This window comes from Stigmatopora nigra, chromosome 1 (assembly GCF_051989575.1).
Source record: "Stigmatopora nigra isolate UIUO_SnigA chromosome 1, RoL_Snig_1.1, whole genome shotgun sequence".
NCBI lineage: Eukaryota > Metazoa > Chordata > Actinopteri > Syngnathiformes > Syngnathidae > Stigmatopora > Stigmatopora nigra.
Window position 1 is genome coordinate 23,778,242 of NC_135508.1, and position 25,726 is coordinate 23,803,967.

At 38.0% G+C, this 25,726-nt stretch overlaps 1 protein-coding gene across 4 annotated transcripts in view; it reads left to right on the forward strand.

Annotated features, from left to right (window-relative positions):
- Positions 1 to 25,726, forward strand: part of iqsec1b (IQ motif and Sec7 domain ArfGEF 1b) — a 102,972-nt gene that overhangs the window by 30,014 nt on the left and 47,232 nt on the right. Inside the window, exon 1 of one of the 4 annotated variants that reach the window (XM_077720976.1) lies at positions 17,781 to 18,065. The exons of the other annotated variants lie outside the window; for them this stretch is intronic. Coding sequence (XP_077577102.1) covers positions 17,947 to 18,065 — 119 coding nt within the window. The 5' untranslated portion in view covers positions 17,781 to 17,946. Of the gene's footprint in view, positions 1 to 17,780; positions 18,066 to 25,726 lie in introns of those variants that run through there. 4 annotated transcript variants of the gene reach the window in all.

The window sequence follows — 25,726 nt, forward strand, 5'->3', positions numbered from 1 at the left end:
ATTTCTAAAGAAAATATGCATAATTGCTGAAATACATTTGTGCATTAATGTTAATTACTGGGGGATAGTGTTGAATGAACTGGAACAATTTTAAATTATAATGAATGACTTTGAATAAGACAAATAGATATTGATTGTTGTGGAATATGGCATTTTGTTGGGTAAGTGAATGCAATATTTAGTGGTTTGAATGTCTTTTACAGTGATTTTTTTGGTGGGTCTGATCTAAAAATCAAATGAGTAAACGGGGAGTATTTTTGTGGTTTCAGGCTGAACGCGAATGGGGGTGAATGTGCATTTTTGTAGACGCAAGTTTAAAGTGAATCTTAAATTCTTAGTGATTTGGTGGTTTTAGTGGATCTGACTTGAGTCTTAAGGCTGGAGTGTGGATTTTTTTTGTAGGTCTGAATTTTTGAAATGTAATATTTCTGATGGGTGTACATTTTTTACGTGAAAAATTTCCAGCAATGTGTATTAAATGTGCTGAACAATTAAAATTTAGAATCGTGATGATGCGAAACTGGAAGTTTAAGAATTTTAGAAATACTAGAACTACTGTAATATTTGTTATTGTTGGAAAAAAAAACTAATTTATCATTTTGTGTACCTGGGCTTATTGAATTTTATCTCAGATACAAATATACTGCTTTGATCTACTGTATATGCTTTGGTTCACTTCCTTCTTTTTCCCCAAGCTGAGCTGAGTTGTTAGCAATGCACCGAGTGCTGAGAGGAAGGTGCTAAGTGGAGGCGGCAACATTAGCAGGACAGACTTAGGGGGCTTCAAAAGGCTGGAGATGGTTTTCAAAGACGCGTCTCAAGGCTGTGTGCTTCGTCATCAAACAGCCAGCGACTAATCCATAACCCACTTTTGGCTCATGCACAGTGCACAAATAAATCCCAGTGTATAATAGAAGATTGTTCTATTTTTAACTAGCAGTGTTCAGAAGTTTCTGACATGTAAGATCATGGGTGGCTTGTTTTTGGTAACAGCTGCAGCAATGAGGGCTGCTATTTTTGGAATTTACCTCACTCATACGCCTTACTTCAATTTTTATAGCTTTTTATTTGTGACTATTTATAAGTATTCAATTTATGTGTATATTGTTCGACTGTATTGGTCCCCCTCTTCCTTTGAAGTTGACAAAAACCTACATATATATTTCATTCATTCATTTTCTAAACTGCATTATCGTCACTATAGTTGCGGGGGTACTGGAGCCTATCCCAGCTGACTTGGGGCTAGAGGCCATCTGATCACAGGGCACAAGCAGATGGACAAGAATTCACACTCACCCATACTTATGGGCAATTTATAGTGTCCAATCAGCCTACCATGCATGTATTTGGAATGTGGGAGGAAACTGGAGTACCTGGAGAAAACCCATGCATGCCCTGTAAGAACTCCACCTAGGTACACCGATCTGGATTTAAACCCAGGACTCCAGAGCTGTGAGGCCGACATGCTAACCATTCAAGTTGCCCCGCCGCCCCCGCTATGTACAGTGGTACGACATTGGAGCACCCCGACATACGAGCAATTTAAAACACGAGTACAATTTTGAGCAAATAATTATCTCTAGATACGAGACAAATTTCGAGATACGAGAAAGCCAGGTGGCCAAGACATGAGGCTGTTTATGATTTTAGGACACTTTTTTGCCGCATCTCTTTCCAGTATAACAGATATCTACGAGCACTGGGCGGAGCGTTGCATTTTTTTCCCAGTGATTCTCGTGGTACCACTGTTTATAACATTTTGGATTTTTTTTTTTTTAATCCTGCAAAATATTTAAATAAAATAAGCAATAGGTTTTGTTTCACAAACAGTGTCTGAAGTTGTTTTAATAGTAGTGCAAAAATGGTAATGAAACCATAAACTACAGATCGTTACTCATTTATCATTTTAACCTCTGAAAGGCAAAGCCCCTAACCAAAACAATAAACCACATAATTAATAACGTCTTGCAAAAAGCCACCGCTAGGCATATTGGGAATTCCATTGTCCATTCCATCATATCCCATCTGTCAATACCCCTCTCATCTAGTGAGGGATACATCCAAAACAACTGGAAATACATAGTTGTGTTAAAAAAAAAACACCAGAACATGTAAACCCGCAGAGAATACAAGCAACCCAATTTGTTAATTTTATTGATATTAAGTTTAAAAATTATACTATATTTTGCGTCAAATATACAGGAGTAACTTAATGTACAAAAAACAGTCCCCTGTTATGTAATCTTGCAGCAGAAGGGAACATATTACAAATAGAAGTTTCTGCTGACAAGTCCAATAGACCCCCCCCCCCCCCTTTACATTCAGGATTGATTTCAGATGCCTGTTTTATCATTATAGCCCATGGATATTTTCTCCAATACAGAATTCTCTTGGGATTCAATAGAAACCAAAGTTAAATCAATTTGTGCTATGTCAGTAATTTTTATCTAAAACTTGTGTGACATGTGGCAAAGGGCCTGTGCCATATTTAACCTTTTCATGTGTTTCATGAAATGCTGCTAAGCAAAAGGAAGATGTGGAGTAAAGAAAATGTGTTTTTTAACCTGCGTTAGATGCCACCAGGCAGTTTCTCACAACATAAAGCATAAGGTTGCCTCATTGAAAACTACTGGGAACCTTAAGGAACAAAATGTTTTCTGGTGTGTATGTTTTCATGTTGTTATTGGATTGGATTGGATAACTTTATTCATCCCATATTCGGGAAATTTCGTTGTCACAGTAGCAAGAGGGTGAGGATGTAGAAATAGGAAATCCATATATATATATATATTCATACACATACATACACATACATATATAAGCACATATTGCAAGCTACAAACATATTTAAAGTAGCGTTGATTAGATCCGATAGATTCTACCGTCTAATACAGCGGTGACAAACTCATTTTTTTCACGGGCCACGTCGTAGCTTATTGTTCTGTAGTATTGAAAAAAGCACGTCTGAATGCTCAAAAATGCCATTAAATATGTGAAGCAAAAAAAACAAAATTCAAAATCCTCCAGATGTGCTTTAAATACATCAGCACACCGCAGAGAATCATTCACCATTACAGAGACATACAGTACTTTTATTTCCTTTCTCATCAGGTTGTTTTGTATTTTGCCCGACGTGCCACTAAACACTTTATTAGTGGACAGGTGGTAATGTAAATCTGTGTTTCTCTCAGCGATGAGAGAAAGAAGTTCCACATAATTTCCTTAGTTCGGGGATGCAGCGCTTTCATCATGTCTCCGATATGAAAGTTTACAGTTTATCAAACTTTTTAAGATTTCCCTATTTTTCTTTACCTTTTTGTTGTTTTCCTGCGCTCGCTGAACTGTAACTTCACTCGGGTTTCGCATTTTTTTTTAGAGAGCACCGTTTTTTTGTAAGTGTCCGGCAGTGCGTTGGTTTCTTGTTACTGCTTTGGTTTAACAAGTCAAATTTGCCAATCCAGTGTTGCTCCAAACACCATGTCGATCGGTGGCAAATAACAAGCACTCCCAGCAATACAATTTGCAGTGTTCCTCTGAGCCTGTGAGCCAACAGTAACACTCGTAGTTAGCGAACTGAAAATGGCGGGCACACGCTTTTAACAGGCTTGCTAGCTTCGAAGTTGACCACCCTTAATTAATGATGTCCATCTATTTCTGGAAAATGGCTTTGTCAACAAATCTGCAACCAAATCTATTTGTTTTCCTCCGTCGGCCATCGTGGGTGGGGGTTGCGATCTCTGGCTGGCTCACTATGGCTTTGGTCTGCCTACTCTATCACTAGCCAACTATAGTTGGTGAACGCGATGACGTTTCCCTTCGCCTGCGAGAAGGCAATGATGTATCTCTACGCCTGCGAGAAGTCCTTAGTGTCACCGAATCAAATTCTGATTGGTTAAAGCAACAGCCATATTGACGCTTGTTTAATGCAGCAGAGCCTGCAGAACTGATTGTGAAGGCCTTGAGGCAGATTTCTGACCCTGGCAACAAATAATGGCTTAAATCTAATTGGTTAAATGCTTCAAAATAAAAACACACATCTGGAAGCAGTGCAATCAGGGGGAAAGCAATGAAAGGAAGCTAGCAGACAATTTGGAATTATTTAATAAGTATTGACCGACAAAATATGATATATAATTCAGATATTTCTTAGGCCACCAAAGAAGGCCTTGAAGGCCCTGACGGCACACCACTGCTACCAGTTATGCTCTCACACCTGCTTAGTGGCAATTAAGAGTGTTCAAGTAGCGTAGCATGCATACTGTTGCGATGTGTGAAGGAACCAGAGTACTGGGGGAAATTCTACACTGGCTATGCAAACTCCACCGAGGAAGATTGGAATACACCTAGGATTGAACTCTCGGTCTCAAAAGTGTAAGGATGAAGGACTAACCCCTCGGTGGCTAGGCTGCCTTAATTTTCATAACGTCATAAAAGAAAAAAAATCTATTCTCAACAAATACTTGGTTTCTTTCTTGGTCCCTTGAAGTTCAGAGAAATTGGCATTTTTTTTGCTATTATATAACTTTTTTCTGAATGTATCATAATAAGTAATGTGCAGGATCACAGAGGGACCAAACCACAAATTTCTTCCACAAGCTTCTCCTGTACTCTATCTTTCTGTACAGAAAGACAATTTGGAGGAAATGCATTAAAATGATCGCCTCTAAAGGGGATGTAAAGTGTCTGATACTGTATGCGGGATGGATGCAGACATTGTTTACTAGTTCTAAACAGCCCCCTGCAGTCTCTGTTACTCTGAAAGGCTTGGTTGCAAAGTGCTAAAATGAATTACAACCTAGAGTTGCAGCATTGCTGTGTTGATTGTAGTTGATGCAATCTCAAGGGGCCAGCTATCACATTCATAGGTAGCAGTGCAGCTGCAAAACTGAAATAGTAGAACATTTCCCACAGGGCTGAATGACATCGTTCTGTTTTTTTCTTCCATTTCACCCACGCTGTTTCACTTACTTGTTCCTCTTTTTTCATTTCTGTTCTCCTGTATCATAATAGTTGCATTTGATACACGATTGAACTACTTAAACACTGTAGTAGCTGTAGAATGCCGGCTCATTTTTGGTGCCTGAATGTGAATTGAAGTTTGCTAAAAAACATCTCAATCCACTGATCCTCTCCGGTGTTGAACCCAGTGATACATTTAAATTCTTTCATAACCTGAAGTTTGATCAATGCCCTCATCTGAAGCTCTTAAGAGTCTGGATTTATCCAGAAGCAATTAGTATGCTTAACCCCATCTGCTTGAGCCATCTATCATTTTAACATAGCAAACAGCCTTTACACATGTTTTCTATTTCACTACCGTTTGCTCATGTAAGAACATAATTTTTGCATTCTCGCACTTCTCTCCAAAGAAAAATGTAAGTGAACGTCGATGCAAGTGTAATGTATTTAGCTGAGGTTGTTTTGTTGACCCAGTAGTGCTAGAGGTGAAACCGCTGCAAGATAAATGTCAAAGACAATTACCTGGTAATCCAGTATGGATGGGCATTGTTCCAATGTGGATTGGAGACCAGCTATAGTACTTTTCAAGGATTATTTCCGTACAAGTACCTAGATATGTTTAATGAAATGATTTTTTTTTTTAATTTCTTAGTTCACTACCCCAATATGCTATTAGAATCTTTTTATCCTTAAAGCTTGGAAAATCTAAAACACCAAAACTGTTTTTTTGCCAAAATTAAAATCATCTTCCAGATTCGAGAGTTTTTCGTAGTAACCATATTCTAACTGGGTTGGATTTTTTTTTGGCCTTCAACAGAGCTATTCTATGTTACTTCAAAGTTCCGTCTCACAGAGTTCCAAATGGACTATATAAGTGCATAGTTAATGATTAGACAATTTAACAAAGTTTGCTGATCTAAAAATGAACTGCATTTTTGTTTTTATTCCTAATTACCTCAAAACCCCAGACATGAAGTACACGTTGCATCAAACTGTCGTGTGGAAGAGTTCAAAAGGAAAATCTAAGCCTTTTGGTTCAATTCTTGCCTTTTTTGGTGCTGTTCGTATTGTTTTGACTCCTGATAGGAACTTCCAAAGGGGTTTAGAGGGCAGTAAAAGAGGATCACTGCCATAATGTGTTGAAGTCTTTTCAAAAGACTTCAGTTGCTGTGTCTGTTTCATCATTTTCTCTGAGTTGATTATAAGACCCGCTGAAACAGTTTTGATTGCAATGTAGAAATAGTAATGTGAAAACTTGCTTTGGCTCAGTAAACAAGATGAATTAGATTCTCTCTGCCATTTCCTTTTCTGAGTTTTGCTGCTGAGCCTTTCCTTTGGCCAAGGGACAAAGGCAGGGATGTGCTTCCTGTCTGCCCTTCCTGTGCCTCCATTGTTTTGCATACAGAAAGCTACTGCACACATTAATAGTTTTTAAAGACTTGTGATATCACTATGTAAAGTGCCTTGCTTAGGGCTGGATTTAGTGCAATTTCTGCCTTCACTTTTTTTTTATCCGTAGCTAAACTGCGATGTTTTTTTATTGAAATTGTGAATATGTTGAAAGTATGCTAAGAAAATTAAAATTTGATTGATCACTAATTTATCGAGGTATTTTTTTCTCCTCTCTTTTCATTATAATAATAGTTTCTAAAGTATTTTTAATTATCCATCTAACAATCCCTATTCTATAACTGCAGTTTGACTACACCTTATCAAATCACAGGGCAGATATACATTCAGACAACCATTCACACTCAGTTTCACACGGTCATTGAGAGGGAACTGATTCTAAACTGCCTGCATGCACAGAGGTTAGGCGAGTCAAACACTACACCAGCAATGATGTAATGACCTATATTCTCGTTTTCTATTCAAAGAAATCTGCCACCCTTTCGTTTCATTGTATGTGTAAGTTTGGATTTGCTAAACATTTTTAATTTGTGAAGTAAACTTCGAGTGGGGAGTTTACAAATGGATAAATGACCGGATATGTCTGAGTAACAGAAGAAGATGATATCCTCCTCTTAGTCATGTCTACCCATCAAACATCAAAATAAAAACATTAACTTTTGCAGGCATCATCGACTTTTTAAATGAGAAAATCTACAGCAGTATTTTCCAATGGAAATCACTTTAAAGATAGTTGCAAATAATGTTTTTCAATGCCTATTAAATTACTATTTGGGCCATTAATTCCTTTGTTTTCTGTTCTGGAGCTAACTCCACTAACTCTGGGCAGTAGACATGGTTCACCCTGAATTGCTTGAAAGTTAATAGTAGGGCAAAAGGAGTGTGACAATCAATTATGCACACACTCATACCTGGGGGACAAAAAGTGCTCAATCTGCTTACCATGCATGATTTTGAGAAGTGGGAGGAATTGGATTAGATTGGATAACTTTATTCATCCCGTATTCGGGAAATTTCATTGTGACAGTAGCAAGAGGGTGATTAGACAGAACAACAAAGCAAAAGCTCAAAGTACAAAGCAAGTCAAAGTAAATGGGATCATTAAGAATCACCAAATAAAATAATTAAGACAGAAAAGCAGCAGACCGGAGTAGACAGAGTTAATGCCACCGACTGCCACGTGAACGGTGCCATCTTGGTTGCGGTAGCAAAAAACGGATACAGATTCAAAAAGACGGAAGTTGTAAAGTTGGACAAAAACTGGAACCACACATGGGAAGTCTTCCACGAGATGGGGAAATTCTGCGGACTGTGAACAAGGTAGAGAATATGCATAGTCACTCTTCCAAGCGTAATCGCACAGTTCCTCAGTAGTCTGGAGATGAAGAAAACAGTCGCAGAGTAGAACTCCTCAACTCCGGCCCAGTAAGCACCGACAGCTCTTCCATCTTATCCCATGATGGAATGGTTGGTCGGAAGCGTTGCTTCTTCTCCCGGAACTTTTGTCCAGCTCTGAATTTTCAGCGGCATTCAGGTGTTGCTCCTTCTGCTGCGTATTGTAACAGCTAGTCCAATGTGTATGACTGCATAGGCTTGGCTCAATGGTTCCAAAAAAGAAGTAGCAGAAATAAGCCAGTCTAACAGAACAAGGAAAGTTGTAAAAACATTAAAGTAAAAAGTATAAAGTACAAAGTAAAGTAAAAAGAAATGCTAGTACCTACAGAAAACCCAGATAGGCAGAGGGGAGAACATGCAAACTGCACACAAGAAGGCTCAAGGCCGGAATTAAACCATTGTTCTCAGAACTGTGAGGCAGAAATGACAACACCTAATACGAGTGCCACATACGATGTCCATGATAAGAATTTCATAGGAATTTTAATATGATCTATTAATGGTTGATTATTCAATCCCATTAGATAAAAATAGATAACAACAAATGTGAAATTAGATTATGTATTTAATCCGGCTGCAATACTCATCTCATTATTTCCCACAATCGAACTGCAATGAATATTCTTACAACAAACAGTACACCAGGGTTGCAAAATGTATCAGTCAATAGGCATTTCAGATTATATGGTCAAGATTTGCAGCTTCCCAATCCTCAGTTTGCGGTCACCAAAGAGCTCTTTGCCAAGGTTGAAGTCTCCGTTTGTTTCTGTCACGGTTGGACAAGTGCAATTTAGCCTTAGTACATTTTGGCCGCCGACAGTAATGTAAGACACGCAGATGCCTGGCAGCCGAGCACAGGTGTTATATATCCACACAAAATCGGGTATGACATCAGTGTTTCTTGAGCCTTCAGGGAATGCATACATACAGTAACCATCCATCAGAAACATGTCAAAGTATTTCTTTCTCCGCTTGGTCTTGTTTTCACTCCACTGTGCCGTAATACTTTCCCGGGTAAATTAGATAATAGTGAGAGATTAGTGATGTTGCGTGACTTTCACATATCTTTTGCTTTCATCAGCTCTCTGACCCAGTATTATCAGGCAACCAGGCCTTGAGCGCTTCAAATCTATCCCCCTGTCTGATGGGGGTACATTTGCAATTCCATAGCTATGCATCAGGCCTCGGATCAAATCAAGGGGGATTGATGGGGGCTGCTTTTCCAGGAGCTGGGAGGTGATGGAGCAAGGATTTCTGCTCATTTCTCCTGTAGGAAAAAAAGATTAGAGTTGTTTTTTTCTTTTCCACAGCTCATTTGTACAACTCAAGTGGAGGGTTTTGGCCACGTTTGACCACAAGATCCACTGATCCACTTCTTTGTAGAGGTGAACTGAACAAATCTGTAATGATCTAGTCAGATAAGTGAATGTTAACGGAATGGGGCCTAATGTAGGCAGTAAGGTACAGGCAAACATTTATTTCCGGGCATACATACTTAAGTGACCCAGTGCTCTTGTTTTTGCCTGCTTCCCCTGTGCATGATTTTAGGCGCATATTTTCAAACCAACATGGATGGGTCCATCGAACGCAAGGGTTTTTTTTCCAAATCAAATATTTATCGTCTATATAGATTTGACAACTGTGTCTGCCATTGTTGTTTTGATCTCGCAGGTCTCGTGATCTTGTCGTCTGCACAAACTCGTCTCTTACGGCATTTTATGAGTGTTGTCCTAAGTAGAGAACAATGAACTTGAAAGAAAATGCCTCCCAAAAAATGCTTGTGTTAGGTTTGAAATAACATCAAATCATTTTTTATCATCTGTGACAAGTCAGATAATACGTGTTTCATCATGTCATGATGAGCAAGGAAGTCAATAGCGATAATGCCACCTTTCGTAAGATCGGGAAGTTAAACAACAAAAAAAGCATATTGTATCGAATTGAATGACTCTATTGTTTATCATCATAAAATTTAACACTTTTCACAATCTGATTGATCATCATCAAATTCACCAAACAATTGATTCCATTCTTCTTGAGCAAGGATAGCAGGTAAACGACCAGAGAATCCCAATTAAAAGGGCTTTTATGCCAAACTGGATGGAATATATATCTGATATAAACATAAAGAATGGAATGCAGACATCTGCAAATTCTTTCTTTGTTTCACTAAAATGTGCTGCAACATTTTTCTTTTTTCTGATGATGATACTTATTTTTCATTGTCTTTTAAATGTAGTTTGACCCTTCAAATTGTTTATCATCATAAAATTTAACATTTTTCAAAATCGGATTGATCATCATCAGATTCACCAAACAATTGATTCCATTCTTCTTGAGCAAGGATAGCAGGTAAACGACCAGAAAATCCCAATTAAAAGGGCTTTTATGCCAAACTGGATGGAATATATATCTGATATAAACATAAAGAATGGAATGCAGACATCTGCAAATTCTTTCTTTGTTTCACTAAAATGTGCTGCAACATTTTTCTTTTTTCTGATGATGATACTTATTTTTCATTGTCTTTTAAATGTAGTTTGACCCTTCAACTCACATTGTCCTTGCATAATCTTGGGGACTCTTTTCTGTTGGGACCTATACCTTTTCAATATTGTAGTCCTGGGGATTTAACAGTTTTCATAGGTAAAATGATGACCGCGAGATACTTAATCCACAATTCCATAACGTCTAGTAAAGCAGAGATGGAGAAGAAAGTTGATGCTGTTTTCCTGCTGACAATGTTTTTCAATAATCTGCTGCTGTAATTTTCATTAGTTTGCTTCATATTTTCTTACAAAGTTGAATTTGAACGATTTTAGTCCATAACAAAAAAAGCTTCCATCTACGTTTATTTGCTTTTATGACTTCCATTTCAGGCGGCTGTTCTACTTGAATGCCCTAATTTCCCTCATCCTAATGCCAGAGTGGCAGTTAAGGGAAGAAAGTAAAACAGTGTAAATCCACTTTAGATTATCCTTTAAGTACTATGCTAACAAGAAGAAGCCAATGAATGGTTTGACAGTGTCGATGATCACTGGTAAGATGATGAACATTGCAACCATTAATGGTGACAAATGACACACACGCATGATTTGACCTTTGAGCTTGGATTCTTGAACCCCAATGGTCAGATTTCTTTTTAATCCTGCATGGATCTTTTAAAAATTCTGCCAAGATGTCTTTCTCTCTCTAGCAGTTCAGGAGTTTTGAGACAGCTCGTAGTTTAGCTTCCTTTGAATGACTAGTGTTACCTACTGAACTGTATAAACTCACTAGCCTATGGCCGTTTTGGCTCACGTTGATCTAGTGTCTTGTTTGTATTGTCACTCAAATGGCATAGGAATTCACACTCATGCCCTACTTCCTTACTTAGTCCTTGTGTTTGTTTATCAAAATAAATTTCCCTTTTTTCTGCAAGTTGTAATAGACATTTCAAACTCTTGTCTGTCTTTATATTGCTACACAATTTTCTAGTTTATTAAAATAAAAATATTTTGATCAAATCATGGGTGGTAAATGGTCTACTCCAGCCATTTTGATAAATTAGGATTTTTAATTTGGTAATTTACCCTTCAAAAATTAATGATATGTAATGATATTTGTATTCAATTTACACCCACCAAACTCATGAATATTGGCAACGTTCAGTACATTGCCAATGATTCTGCAGAGGTATGCACTGCCACCTTGTGGTCAGTTTCAATTCGAACTCGAACCCTAGGAACCCGTTTTACCTTAGAATATCTTAATTGTACACATTCTTAGCAACAAACGTTCCAGACACTTTGGCTTATTCTGTTTACTACAAGTAGATGCGTAGGTTTATTGTACCATCTGCCATCTTATGTAAGAGTATTTACTTGTTCTGGCATTCTCAAGAAATGTGAGAATACAATTATTAAATCCTATTTGGGGAAAAAAAGTGAAAAGGTACAACTGAATATTCTCTCATTGCACTGATCTGTATTGTGGGTGCAGCAGCACTACACTTGGGAATTACATCTCGAGTCTCTCAAGTGTCAGCCAGCCCCCTGTAAAGCATCCAAAGCGAGGCTATGATGTGTGAATCAACTTATTCCGGCAGGACTCTTCATTTACATTGAGGATAGAAGTGAACGCCATTCTGCAGTGTTTGTCTCAGCTTGATGAAAGTATTCTTGTGGTCTGGACTAGCCTTAAAAACGACAGTTGTTCTATTTTGAGGTATACATTGTAAATAACTATGATTCAAGTCAAGCTGTAGCATGTTCTTTGTGAATATTGACAGAATCTGGAACACCACATGGACAGTCTAGCAATCAATCACAGGAAATTTAACAGTAAATAATGCACTCGGTGGGAATTTATCCTATACAAGCTACACAAATGGGAATTATGTGAACCATTTAACTGCTAAAATTTTTCTCATCTTTTTATTTTATCAGAAGCTTTTATAAGCATTCACAAATTTGTTCTTGGTTTTTAGCCCATCACAGCTCAGTCGACAATGAAGCAGCCAGCAACTATAGTGTGACAGGGTTTTTAAAACAGTATCTATGACCCTACCACATGTATATTGAGTTGAAAACATATTAGTACTCCATCAGTGAAGTGTGCATCTGTTTGGGTGGGGTGGGTGGGGGGGGGGGGGGGGAGTTTGTGTGTGTGTGTGTGGGGGGGGGGGGGGGGTATGTGATATTTCCATTTTCACCCAAATCCCTCCAAACCCTAATGTGCAGATGGACAATGAAATGCTGTATAGAAGAATAGCAAACAACAGCAAAGTGGTAGGATGTAGTGGCCAATCACTGTGTCAATTATCTGACCTAAATCCAATTGAGCATACATTTTTCTAAAGGAAAACTCAAGTAGAAATGCTGAAAGAAAAAGCAAAATGTGTAGACGGTTGTAGTCTTCTGCTTGGTAACTCCTCACTAAGGAGTCAATATCGTGTCATATAATCTCTATGTATTATATTGACTGCAAAGAACTATTAAAATGTAATACTTTGATGTACAATTGTTAATTTATCCCATTACTTTTAGATGGGTTGAATACATACTGCCTTAAGAATTCGCACTGCAGTATAAGTCGCATTTTTGGGAAGACATTTTTTTTTATTTCATCAGAAACCAAGAACTAACATATTTTAAAGTAACATGAGTAAAATTGAGAATAACAGGCTAAAAAGGCAACTGTTAACATAAGCTTATCAGGTAACTATTGCCTAAAAAAAACAACATAACAGGATGGTGAGAGAGAAAAATAAACATATAAAAGTCACACATGAGTATTAGTCACAGACCCAGCAAAACTATTTAAAAAAAAAAAAAGTGTAACTATTAATCAGGGCTCAGTTAGGCACTTCCCAGTTAAAATAACACTCACCCCAATTGGTCAACCGCATTAAAAAATACATATTCTGAGTTGCCCACTCAAATTATTCTAATATGCATAGTAATAAGAGTAATTTAACCACCACAATACTTATTATTATTATTATTCTTTTATTTAATAGTTTCTTTAGATATTTTTTCCAAATACTTATCTAAGTTTTCAGTTCTTTGCATAATTTAATAAATTTTTCTACCATTATCTCATCATAGTTGACTAAGTTTCACATAACGAGCAACTATCTGCAATTGTATAACTGTTACTTTGTGGCTATATTATAAGTACTAGTTGTACACCAACTATACTCCAAAACTCTCTCTGCAATATTTGTGTCTTGCACAATTAAAACAAAAATATAGTTCGTTGAAAACAAAAATGAAATAAAGAGATAAAAATGGCAGATTTGGAATGAACACTAAAGTTAAAACCAATAAGTGATTGGTATCAATGTAACATTTTTCTCTGCTATGTAAAAAAAAAAAATGGTGCACTTGGCCAAAGGAAGCAAACCTCAAGGTTTGCCACGGATAAATAAGGAAACAAAGTTCATTTTTAGCCTTGTGCAATACCTTTACAGGTCGCCTGAATTGAACATTTATAGTACTATCAAACTGAAGCTGAAAGTCTGCAGTTAAAGCTTGTCTTATTTATAACGGTTCAATACTATTCTGGTGTTGTTTAGACCTACAAACAATGAAAATTGGGTCGATTTCTCAATATTTATTAACTTGACTGTTTGTCACTGAACAAGAGAAATGTGTGTAAATAATACATTAACTGCTGTTACATTATATAGTTTATTTTAACCTTCAAGGGAGAGAAAGTGCTCTTTCGCTGTTGTCTCATGCACACAATAACATGGATAAGTCGCAATTGGAGATTTTACTTTAAAGGATTAAGGGGTTAGTGATTATCACTCATGTTAGATTTATATCACCCGTTGAGACTCCATAGCGTGGTGTGGTGCAGTCAGGCTTTTTCAACTTTTAAGTATTGTCTCTATAATTTATACCCCAAATTATGTTTGTATGACTTTTACGGCTAGTTATTGTCCACACATATCAGACTGACTTCATCAATATATAGATACATTCACCCTCAGTTTTCCCAAGCAAAGTTACATTCTATCACTCTGTAGCATTGTAATTGTGGCAACACATTGGAGTTTTTGCTAAGTAAACGCTGAAATGATTCAATTATTTCAATGCATTTTTATTTTAAATTTGGTACGCGTGTACGTTTCATGTCAAGATATTTACGAGGGATATTCTCGATTAGTTTGCGAAGTGGGAAATAGTGTTATTTAATGGACTCGCATCAGTGTTTAATTTTGTAGGGCTACAAAATAATTAATCAAGATGTAAAAGCATAACGTGGGAAAAGCAAACAAGAAAATAGGTTTTGTCAGCAACATAGCAGAATCGGAAATTAAAATGGCCTGTAGGAGAATGTTTTTCTAAATGTCCTAGGAGGCTAACGGTGAGATAGCATTATTCACGAGTGATAATGGCTGTAATAGGGTTAAGAAACTACATTACCCCCAGACACACACACACACACACACACACTTAAGGAATACCCGAGGTATCAGATCGATACTCCATATCAGCAGACCATGAAAAATCAGGTGACTCCCAAGTCGACTTCAGGTGCAAAAATATGTTATCAGGATGGACTACAGTAGGTAAATCCTAATTTATTCATATACTGCACACAGCTGTATGGCATAACATTAGGCGGATGGCCTTCATGTTAGGTGGGCAATGGAATTTAAGTAAACATATGGTGGCAGGGGAAAGTGAGGGAGGGCGCTGCACATGAGGCCAGTGTCTGTGAGACTTGTATGGAAAGTCGATACTTCTTCAGGTGTATAATCCCGGGAAATGTGAGGACATGATGAATTGCGCGCCTCTAAGTGTCTTCTGTAAGTGTGTACCCAGCTGTGGATGCCTCAAAGCCTGAGATTTTGTGTTGAATGGTGTGTGATTTAAACCATAAATGTATGGTTCTTTGTGGATTCGAAACAGCATCTTAGCTCCTTGCTCTTCTGTGAGTGCCTTGACTGCTAAGTCATCCAGCTCACGATGTCCTGAGTGAGCCCCTCCTCTATAGGACCATCGACCAATGCAATATATATGTGTGTGAGTGTGTGTGTGTATATATTTACACATATATACACACGGTTGTGGTCAAAAGTTTACATAGATCGTATGTCGAGGTACCGCTGTACATAGACGTGTAAGCAAAGCAAGCATCTGAAAAAGACACCACCCTTCAAAGTAAGTCGTGGCTGGTTTGATAAATTTAAAAAACGAACTGGGATACACTCCGGTCTGAGGCATGGGCAAGCAGCAAATTCCGACTTGAAAGCCGCAGTGGAATACATTATCATCTTTGCCTCGGTTATCGCACAAGAAGGTTTAAGTTTAGTGTAACCTTAGATTAAAACATTTTAAGTGTGTGTATAGTCATATAAATTCATTTAGGTTAAATTTAAAGTAAACCGCTACCGTCTGTCTCAAGAGAAATGTCACATTTTAGTATTGAAGATCATAACCACTTGATAGGTGTTTGTTACTTTGTGAGTAGGTGGTGAATTAGAACAATTAAATCGTTTTCCAAATAATTTTACCTTTGTAATATCCTGTTTTTGGGTTTGGGAATGGGTGCACACAAATGGATTAATTTGGGAGGGTGGGAATGGATTAATTTGTATTTATTTTCTTTGGGAAAATTTGATTTGAGATATGAGTAAATTGACCTACGATCTTGGTGCCGGAACGCATTAAGCTCTTATGTTAAGGTATTACTGGATAAATTGCCATATAATAAATGCATTTAGACGGTTAGGGATGGACTAATTGGTCTAATTTACTTGACTGTTATTATTTAAAAATAAGAAAAAGAAAAAGATGAAAGACGCTCTGCCTGGCTGATGTGAATTTCTTTTTTCATGCCAGTCTTTTATTGATCACAGTGCTGCTTGAGTATTTGCCATTGTGTGAATGAAGTTCAACTTTCTCATGCTATTTGAGATTGAATTTAAAGCACAATTCTTGGCTTCAGTCACTGTTGCCCTAGATTTTTGCCTCCATTGCTCCCAATCTAAATGCTCATCAATTCCACACGATGAACAGAATTGTGAACGATCACTCATTTGATTATCGTGCAGGCAACACTGACGGATAACACCATTTCAGCTGACTTTGTGTGAATGTGATCGAGCGGCTGTTATTTTATTTAGGATCCAAAGTGACTGCGCTTTCAATGACATTAACTTGATTTATTCTTGTAGGTATATCTCAAAAGGCATGTTTATACAAAAAAAGAAAGCATCGTTTAATATTAATATATTTAATGTTTATGTATTCAGCCCTTTGCCAAATGTACTGATAGGTTGAAAATGGGGTTTTCATCTCAACATAATCTGCCAACTATCAGCCCAGAGATGAACGAATGGGGAATGAGGTAAATAGTGTCGGTAATAAGGTTTAAATGTAGTCTTGTTGTCAAACAGGTGTGAAAGATAAGCGAACAGCATGTAGCACACTTTCCAATGTGCACACACAGCTCATCCGAGAATGTCAAACCTGGCCGGATCAGCAGTCTTTCTTGATAATTATATGGAGTGCATGCAGTGCAATTGCGCTCTGGTGACGTACATGTACAATTAGCCACTGCACAGGTTCATTAAGAAAACAGCAAAGGTCTGACAATGTGAGTCGTTGCCTTGCCTTCAACCCACTAAAATACTGACAGGGCAAACTGACTCTAAACCCGCCATTAATGAAATCTATAAATATATGAATGCATTTTTTATATATATGTGTAATTACTTTCTCTGTAGAAACATTGGGGTCTTAAATAGGCATTGTCTGTCCCTTCAAGTATCTAAAACTTCCATCCATTCATTCATATTCCGTACCAGTTGAGGGGGCTGGAGCTTATCCCAAGGCAGCCGGCAGGGGAAACCCTGAATTGGTTTGCAGCTAATCACAGTACATAAAATTTTTAATTTTGCAATCTCTTCCATTATCGGTGTTATATTGCCTGCCTTCATAAAATTCATATTTACGGTGATTAATTTGTCTTTTCTTTTTATGTTTTAAATTATTGTTATGTGTTGTGGATATCATTAATTGCATCTGCAAAGAATTTCACATCTGATCGTAATTGTGTGGACAGCACCTGTGTGCTTTGGATGACACTCCAGAGAAAATGCACCGAGAACTGACAAGAATGGATTAGGAAAATAGGAAAATTGGACGTGGAGGGATATGATAAGACGAAAAATGGGGAAAGTGGCAGAAATAAGGAGAACACAGAAGAGTGAAAACAAAATGGTATTGCGGAGAGAGAAGGCAGGATAATGAGCCCTACCTCTGACACATCCTCCTGTTTCTATGGAAACCAAGGAACCAATCCGGTGGCCTTGAGGAGGACTGTACTACTGAGAGTACGCAAGAGGGTGGAGAGGGGCGTACGATGATGCGTAAAGAGGTAATACATCTTCCTGTAGCTCTCCCGCAGATTTTCAAGAGGCAGCCTCCCTTGGTCTTGTCTGGCATCACCCAGTATGCTTTAAAGTCGTTCATTAGACCATGTCGGTCCACCGCGCCCCACTCCACTAGCATCACTAGATCCTTAGCAGCCCGCCCCCCAGCCGTCTCTTGGATGCTTCTTGTTACATCACACACACCCCTTGCACCCTGTGTTTGTAAGCGGACGAGTGAGAGTGAACGTGAGTGAGCACCGTGCACGCACGCCGTTCCGCCGTAAAGTCCCGTTGACCAGCATTAAGGCAGGATGGACAAACCAAGCGTGTGGCGTGCAGTGGTTAGCAGCACGGACCCCCGGCGAATTCGAGACCCGGGGTCCCATCCCAGCAGACCAGGCTCCGCCATCGGATATCGGCTGTATGATATGTGAGTAGTGTATTTAGCGGTCTGCGCGGCTAGACATTTCTCATTCATGGGGCCACCAGGCAAATCTAAGGAAGTGGAAGCTGTCCTCTGAGTGTAATGTCAGTGCTGAGTCACGTATGGCATCCAGACCTTCCACTGTCCTCTCACGTTCCCTCTTGGTGCCTGGTAAACAATGTTGGTCTTCCTGGGGAGGGGCTGTAAAATAGAACATTTGCTTTGGGAAACGGAGATTGAAGATTAAATTACCCCCACACATGCCGATTCTAGTGTTGTCCTGAAGTCTGTTTTGAGAGTCCTGCGGACGATTGTTTTTTGAGTGTCTCATTCTTGCGGAATATTGGTCATTTGTGATTTGACGTCTGTTCTGTGCGCATCGGTTCTTTGCGCCTATAATATATATGTATATACATGATATATATATATATATATATATATATATATATATATATATATATATATATATATATATATATATATATATATATATATATATATATATATATATATATATATATATATATATATATATATATATATATATATATATATATATATATATATATATATATATATATATATATATATATATATATATATATATATATATATATATATATATATATATATATATATATTTTATATATATATTTTATATATATATATATATATATATATATATATATATATATATATATATATATATATATATATATATATATATATATATTCTTTGCACCTAAAAAAAATATATATATATATTTTTTTTTTTAGGTGCAAAGAATGTATATCTGTATCTATGTATATATATATATATATATATATATATATATATCTATGTTTGTGTGTGTGTGCCTCTGTGATTTTGTTTTCTGTTGCTTATTGGCCAACGTGTTATCGAAGTGAAATCCCTGTATCACAAAAATCTTATGGCCTCAATTGGATGGTTTTAAACAAAGTGAAAAGATCTGACTCTTATCCATATATAACCGCCATTTGCTTTTTTTTATGTGAAAAGGGAAGAAAATGCTTGACATGCAGGGTTCACTTACATCTATGTAAACATGTGGTCCCTCAACAATCATGTAACATGGACCGGGGTATGAGTGTTTGTAAATGTTCACACTCTTGCTTTCCATCTTGTGCATAATGTTAAGCTAAATTACCCGCTCATGTCGCAATATAACAGCATAGATCAGTCATCTAAATAAAATTGGGACCTTCATGGGTCTCCACCAAGTCCTTCACAGTTAATGTCATTTGCAGTTTTTTTTTCATGCGTGCAGTCGTTCAAGTTCCCTCTGTTTGCTTAATAAGCACTACCATTCCACTTTTTTTCTCATCCACAAACTGTTATGAGTTTTATTTCTTTCATTTATTAGCTATTATTTTTCACCATAGGTTATGGGAGGACTAGGGCATGTCCATTAGTGATTTTTTTAAATTTTATTACATAATTAGTTTCGGTCTGCAACTGCAATCAATTCATTACACTTGTACGACACAAGATTGGTAAAAAGTGTGCTTGTTTGGTTGGAAAGAAATCCTGCGGCCCCTTGTGGAATAGTTTGGAGACCCTTGTTTCAAGGGCTTGAACCCTGTTTTATTACCAAAAATGTAATGTGCTGAGGCAAAGTTTCGAGGACACAGAACATGGTAACGTGTTGGCTTTGCTTCCAGTGAAATAGATTGAGGCTCTGTGTCTTGCAAGAAGGAGTCTTTTAATCAAGGACAGAAGCAAGAAGAGCCTCTTCTATTGGAAATGTCATTTCATATTCTCTGGCCGACTCCTGTGGAATTCTAATGTCGAGCCTCAAACACTGGGAGGCTAAGAGCACAAGTCTAGGGCTTAGTAGTTGGTTATCTCAACCTTAAAGCATGCTTCACTAGTCCATCCTAATGAGAGACCAACATTTTCCTGGCTTAAAAATATCTGAGTGTTTGTATATAATTGGCCAGATATCATGGAACCAGGCAAGCAAGATGGAAAAAAAAACCCTCACCAGTACGTTTGGATGTACTATTTCAGTCTACTCTTATCAACTTGGCAAATTGTGATTACCATCCTGATGAGCATGACGATGCTGAAGGAGAAATTAGGAAAAATATTGTTTGTTCTCTGAGGCCTTAATGCAAAATGTATTGGAATTTAATGTAATCCTGGTTGGAAATTGCAAATGTGTTTTTGTATTGCAATTGCAAAAACATGCATGTCCATCCATCATGCCATGATCCATTGCAGGAGGTTCTCCGTACAAATACGAACGGTGGTCCACACCATACAAATAGTTTTGAACATCCTAATCTAAGATCAAATTCTATTATCTAGCCCTTGACAACAAGAAGTTTGGATTTAATTGTACGATAAACTTGACTGAGCTTGATATTCTTATTCATTTTTTAGCAATCGGAAAAGGTTCAATTAGTACATTTAATCTTTTGGAACCATTATTAAAAGGAGATTCCAAATTCCTGGTATTTGAATTGTCTTTCTGTAACTAACATTCCAAAATCGAAACGTAATAAATTGAATAAGGAACACAATTATCCTGTGATTGGGACTATTTTACTAGTGTTGGTCATTGCAGAGTCTCCACTTTAATAGGACATCATAGGTATCTCTCCGCAATTATAAAGTGTTTGTCTTTATGTATACAGTGATTCATATTCAATCCAGTTCAAAGTGCAGCCACCTCTGTCTTGCTTAATGTGTGAAATCATTGTGATGACAATCGATCACTGTCAATGGGAGTTAATGAGTTAATAATGGAAATGTAATATGAGGATTTGACTGTCATTGTTGTGACATTGCTGGCAAGGTTTAATTTTCATCCCTGATTGCTAAACTCAAATGAATATAATAATTTAGTACATGATGCGGTTTTTGAACATTTGTGAGCTTCAATTACATTCTCCGAGTGTGTTCATGTCAAGAGAATCCAGCGATCGGAATGCTGATTTTCTATGATTGGCTGAGAGCGACATAATTCATTGCTTCTGTTCAAATGACGCCAGCGCTGATGAAAATGCGTGCGTCACCACACCTAACAGACATTCTCCCTTTTTTTATCCAAGAGCCTTAATGTAGCAAATACTAAGCAGAATCGGTACAAATATGCTCCAAATAAACCTCCCTAATACTGAGTACCCTTGTATAAGGCAGCGGCTGCATTGCGCTGCACCGCATTGCTTTCCCAGCACATGGGCGGCACAGAGCCCGCTCTCAACACACATGGCATCAGTGCATGTGGGCAAAATGCTGCAGAGCTGGAAATGAATCATTTGTGGAAACACGTAACATGCTGTGTGTATGTACGGCTCTGTCATCATTATAACCCTTTGATTCCCCCGCCCCTCCTCATCTGGCAGTTGCTCGGAGTGCTGGCTGCCAAACGTGACTACAGCTGACATGTCTGCTGACATATAGTCATTATTAGAACAACTCGCCATAATCATTATTCATTCAAAATTTACATTGTTGAATGAATATTTGTGAGGATATGTCACTCAATTCAGAATTGACTAATACAGTCTTGTAAATTCAGCTCATTCCTTTAAACCAATGGAATTCCCCAAGACAAGTTTTTGTTAATTTTCCTGAAACTCAAACATGGCACGTATTACTAGCACTCTTTTTTTTTTTTTGCTCATTTTAATCTACTTCTGATTGCTAGGAAATAGTGCAACGTGAATTTAAGGCTTCAGGGATTTCACTGGATGTTTTCACATCTCCATTAATTACGTTCATTCATTTTCGATTCTACATTCAATTAATTCATCACAATTACCACAGCTCCTTTATATTATTATAACATAGAACTAATTTGTTTTTATTGATTGTAAAATGAGTGTCCATTTAACAACAATATTTTAAGTGAAAAACTTGCGGTGAACAAAGAATGGGCAAAAAAAAACTTTAAGTATAATCTATTTTTTCCTTCTCTTAACTGCTTTGAAGGATGCAAGGAAAGCGTCTCCTGCAGATGATTGATATTCATGCATTCATTTTCTGAACCGCTTTATCCTCATTAGGGTCGTGGGGGGTGCTGGAGCCTATCCCAGCTGACTCCAGTCCAGAAGCGGGGGACAACACCCTGAGTCGGCGGCCAGCCGATCGCAGGACAGACAACCCCCTATACCTAGGGGCAATTTAGAGTGTTCAATCAGCCTACCATGCATGTTTTTGGAACGTGGGAGGAAACCGGAGTAACCGGAGAAAACCCACATAGGTCTGGGGAGCGCATGTAAACTCCACACAGGTGGACTGAGATGGATTTGAACCCAGGACCCCAGAGCAGTGAGGCGGCCGTACTAACCACTCAAGCCGCTGGGTCACCTTTTTTCCTAATATCCAGGTTAAATCTTTGTGCAAATTAGTTTGTATTTTTTAAATCACTACCGTCTATAGCAGGGGTCGGGAACCTTCTGACAGAGAGAGCCATGAACAATTAACATTTTGCCTCAGAGCCATAATCAGAATTTAAATGGATAAAATACAGGAAAATGTGTCCATTAAGAAAAAGTCTCTGAATTATTTTGAGAGCATTGGTATGTTGTTGCTAATCAATGGGTATCAATGAGTAAATGCATGCAGAAGAATCTAATGAAAAGTTGAATAATGATTTAATAATAATAATGTTTAAGCGGCGCTAGCGTTATATTCAGCACCTCAGTGCTCACGCTCCTATTGGTGCATATGGAACTCTGCTCTCTAACCAATGGTTTCCATATTTTAGCTCACAGGTTAGTGGAGAGCCATATGCACCCATCAAAAAGCCATATACAGCTCCCCAACCATAGGTTCCCTACCCCTGGTTAAGAGTGTTGTGTCAGGTACGAACAGTTCATTAAAAGAAATGTTTTCAGAATGAGATCGAACCTTTCACTTAATGCCTTAAATGGCTCCTGGGGAAGTGGTAATGTGGGTAGGAGAGCGTTGGGATGTAACTGCTGTTGCGTCTGACATCGCACACGACCAATCAGATGCCTGTTTATTTACAAACAAATTGATCCTTTGTCAATGACTCTGTGATTTATTTTGAGAAGTCACTTCCCATTCACCCACAGAACGAACGAAGAAACAAAAGAATAATCAATTGAATTAATCTTTTTACTCAACTGTTTCTAATGATTCAGTACACTCAAGTGAACTAGTCAATCGTGAGTAGAGAAAAAACTTGCATCGTTCAAGCTATCATTTAGAAGTTTGGATAATTTGTACTTTTAATATTTGAAACATAGTTTGTAGAAAATTTGATGTGTCCCACACTCTTATCTCATGCGGCCCCTTGTATACATTTGAATTTGTGATCCCTGATTTGGGGCAATCGGCAGATGACACCCATAAACACTGGTTACACACCAGATTGAGTAGGAAAACATGAAAAGGCAAAACCTAACAACCACCAGGCCACTGTAAGCAGGTTAGAGAGGATCAAGAGGCTTTTTACTTAGAAGTAAAGCTAGTGTCATCAAGTCGACCTAAACAGAGGACCACCCCCACACCCCATACTAACATGACAGTGCCTTTTTGACATTTGCTGAAATAGCTGGGGCTCTGGCTAATGCTTTACTCAGTTAGTTCACTCGGCGTGTCGTCTGCACACTGAAACATCAACAGCTGGGATTTTGTGGCGTTTCCCTTAGTGAAATTTTCAGCCATGTTCAAAGATGATCAAGCAGACTGGATGTGCTGCGCTCTCGGGTGCACGTCTCAGTGAGTTAAATTTACCTCGGGGGACCTGCTAGTGCTGATGCATCAGAGGCTTGAAACAGACCATAATAAGGCGCTCGCTGCCTTTGCCAACAGCAGATGCAAAGAGGAAAGCTTCAGAAGCAGATGCAGCTCCAGAACATTCTGTTCCCCCAGCAGAAGAAGCCGATACACTGTATTTATCAGGAGGCTGTGCATTATCTAGTGCAATGATACATCATTGAATTATCCCCTGTCTTGAGTGCAACACTATTTTAGAGGTCGTTCGGTCTGCATGTGCGGAATTTGTTCAGTCCACGCTAGACATACTAATTTACCCCATACTGCAATATGAAGAAAAATATACTGATTGAGTGGTAAAATAGTGTTACAAGTGGTCTTTGACAGAGAACACATTACTCTCCCACAGTTGTCATGGTCAGCCTCAGGGTGTGAAAGTTCTTCAAACAAATATTTTGCAGAAACTCCACAGCCGGGTGCCCACTTCCACCCTGTGAGATGTGTTTTTTTTTCAAGCTTAAATCTGATTTTTTTTTTTTATATCCTGGACAAAATTCACCTTAACATCTTAATTTCACATTGCTATTTTCTTTCCCTTCACTTACCATCTGCATGGCTGCTTTTATGCTAGCGGCCAAACAGCTGTACTACCATGTGGAGGATGTATTAGTATGTAAATTGGAGCACTAGCTTCAGTGCTGGATTATATCCTAAAAAATAAATCAGTTTCTCTCTATATATGATAACATTCTAATCTGGGTATCCTTTTTAACAACCTCATTCACATGGCAAAAACAAATATATAAATGTTAGATAGAAGTAACATAATATAATCCCTATATTAACTTTTAATCATATGCTCTATGGTTTACAGAGGTGAGTGTCATTCGTTAAATAGAACTTAAAAATAAGATTCAGTTGTTTGTACTGATATGTGCCACCAGGGGGAGAACATTTTCCAAGCATGCCTGGTTGTCTTTCATCTAGTTCATGGTTGAATGACTATTTAAGGATTTGTTACGTCGTTTAATTTTTTTTAATATTATTATTGCATTTGTGCATTTTTTAAATGATATATTCATATTTGTTTATGCAATACTTTATACTCTACCTTCATGCACACACAAATATGAATGACTGGGATCTTTGGTCTGGTACTACATTTTATGAGTACATTGACTTAAGAACCCTTTGTAATCTGCTGGTAACGCTAGAAAAAAAATATAGCACACTTGGTCTGACCCATGTTGCCCTATCATCTCTTTGGTGTACAAGCTGAGTGCTCCTAAAACCTTGCAATGACAAGATGATCTTCTGCAGCTGGCCATTTTCTACTGAAATGTTTATGGACTGCGCATCACTCGGCAAAGGTCACGGCAAGATCTTTTAGGGCACGTTATCTGTGATTGACTGGGTCAATCCTGGAGAGGATTGGGGTCCTGCTGCTGCAATGCTCAATATCAGCCAGCCCATGTTAGAATGCTGCAGTTTAATGCATCAGCGGTAGCATTAGTCTGTCAAGAGGTTCTTCACTTGAGGTCATTCACTAGGAATTACTGAAGGGCCAAAGCCCTTTTATGGCCCATAAATTGATGGTACCTTTAGGACAATATATATTAACACCACATTAAGCAGGAGTGATTGTTATTATTTACCTTTTAGAGGTTTAGCATGAACAACAAATACAATGACTTTCAATGACTTACAAACTCACATTCCAAAGATGGGAAGCATTAATTAAAAACATCATCAGGCCAACATTCTGAAGTCCGCATTTCTAAATCTTGCATTTTCAATGGGAGACCGGCTGACAGGCGAGGCTAATACTTGCACGGAAGCCGCACTATAGTAACATGCAAAATATGGCATGGGTAAAATGGGTTGGACAAGAGTCTAAAGCAGTGGTCTCAAACCGGTTCCACATAGGGCCGCAGTGGGTCCTGGTTTTTGT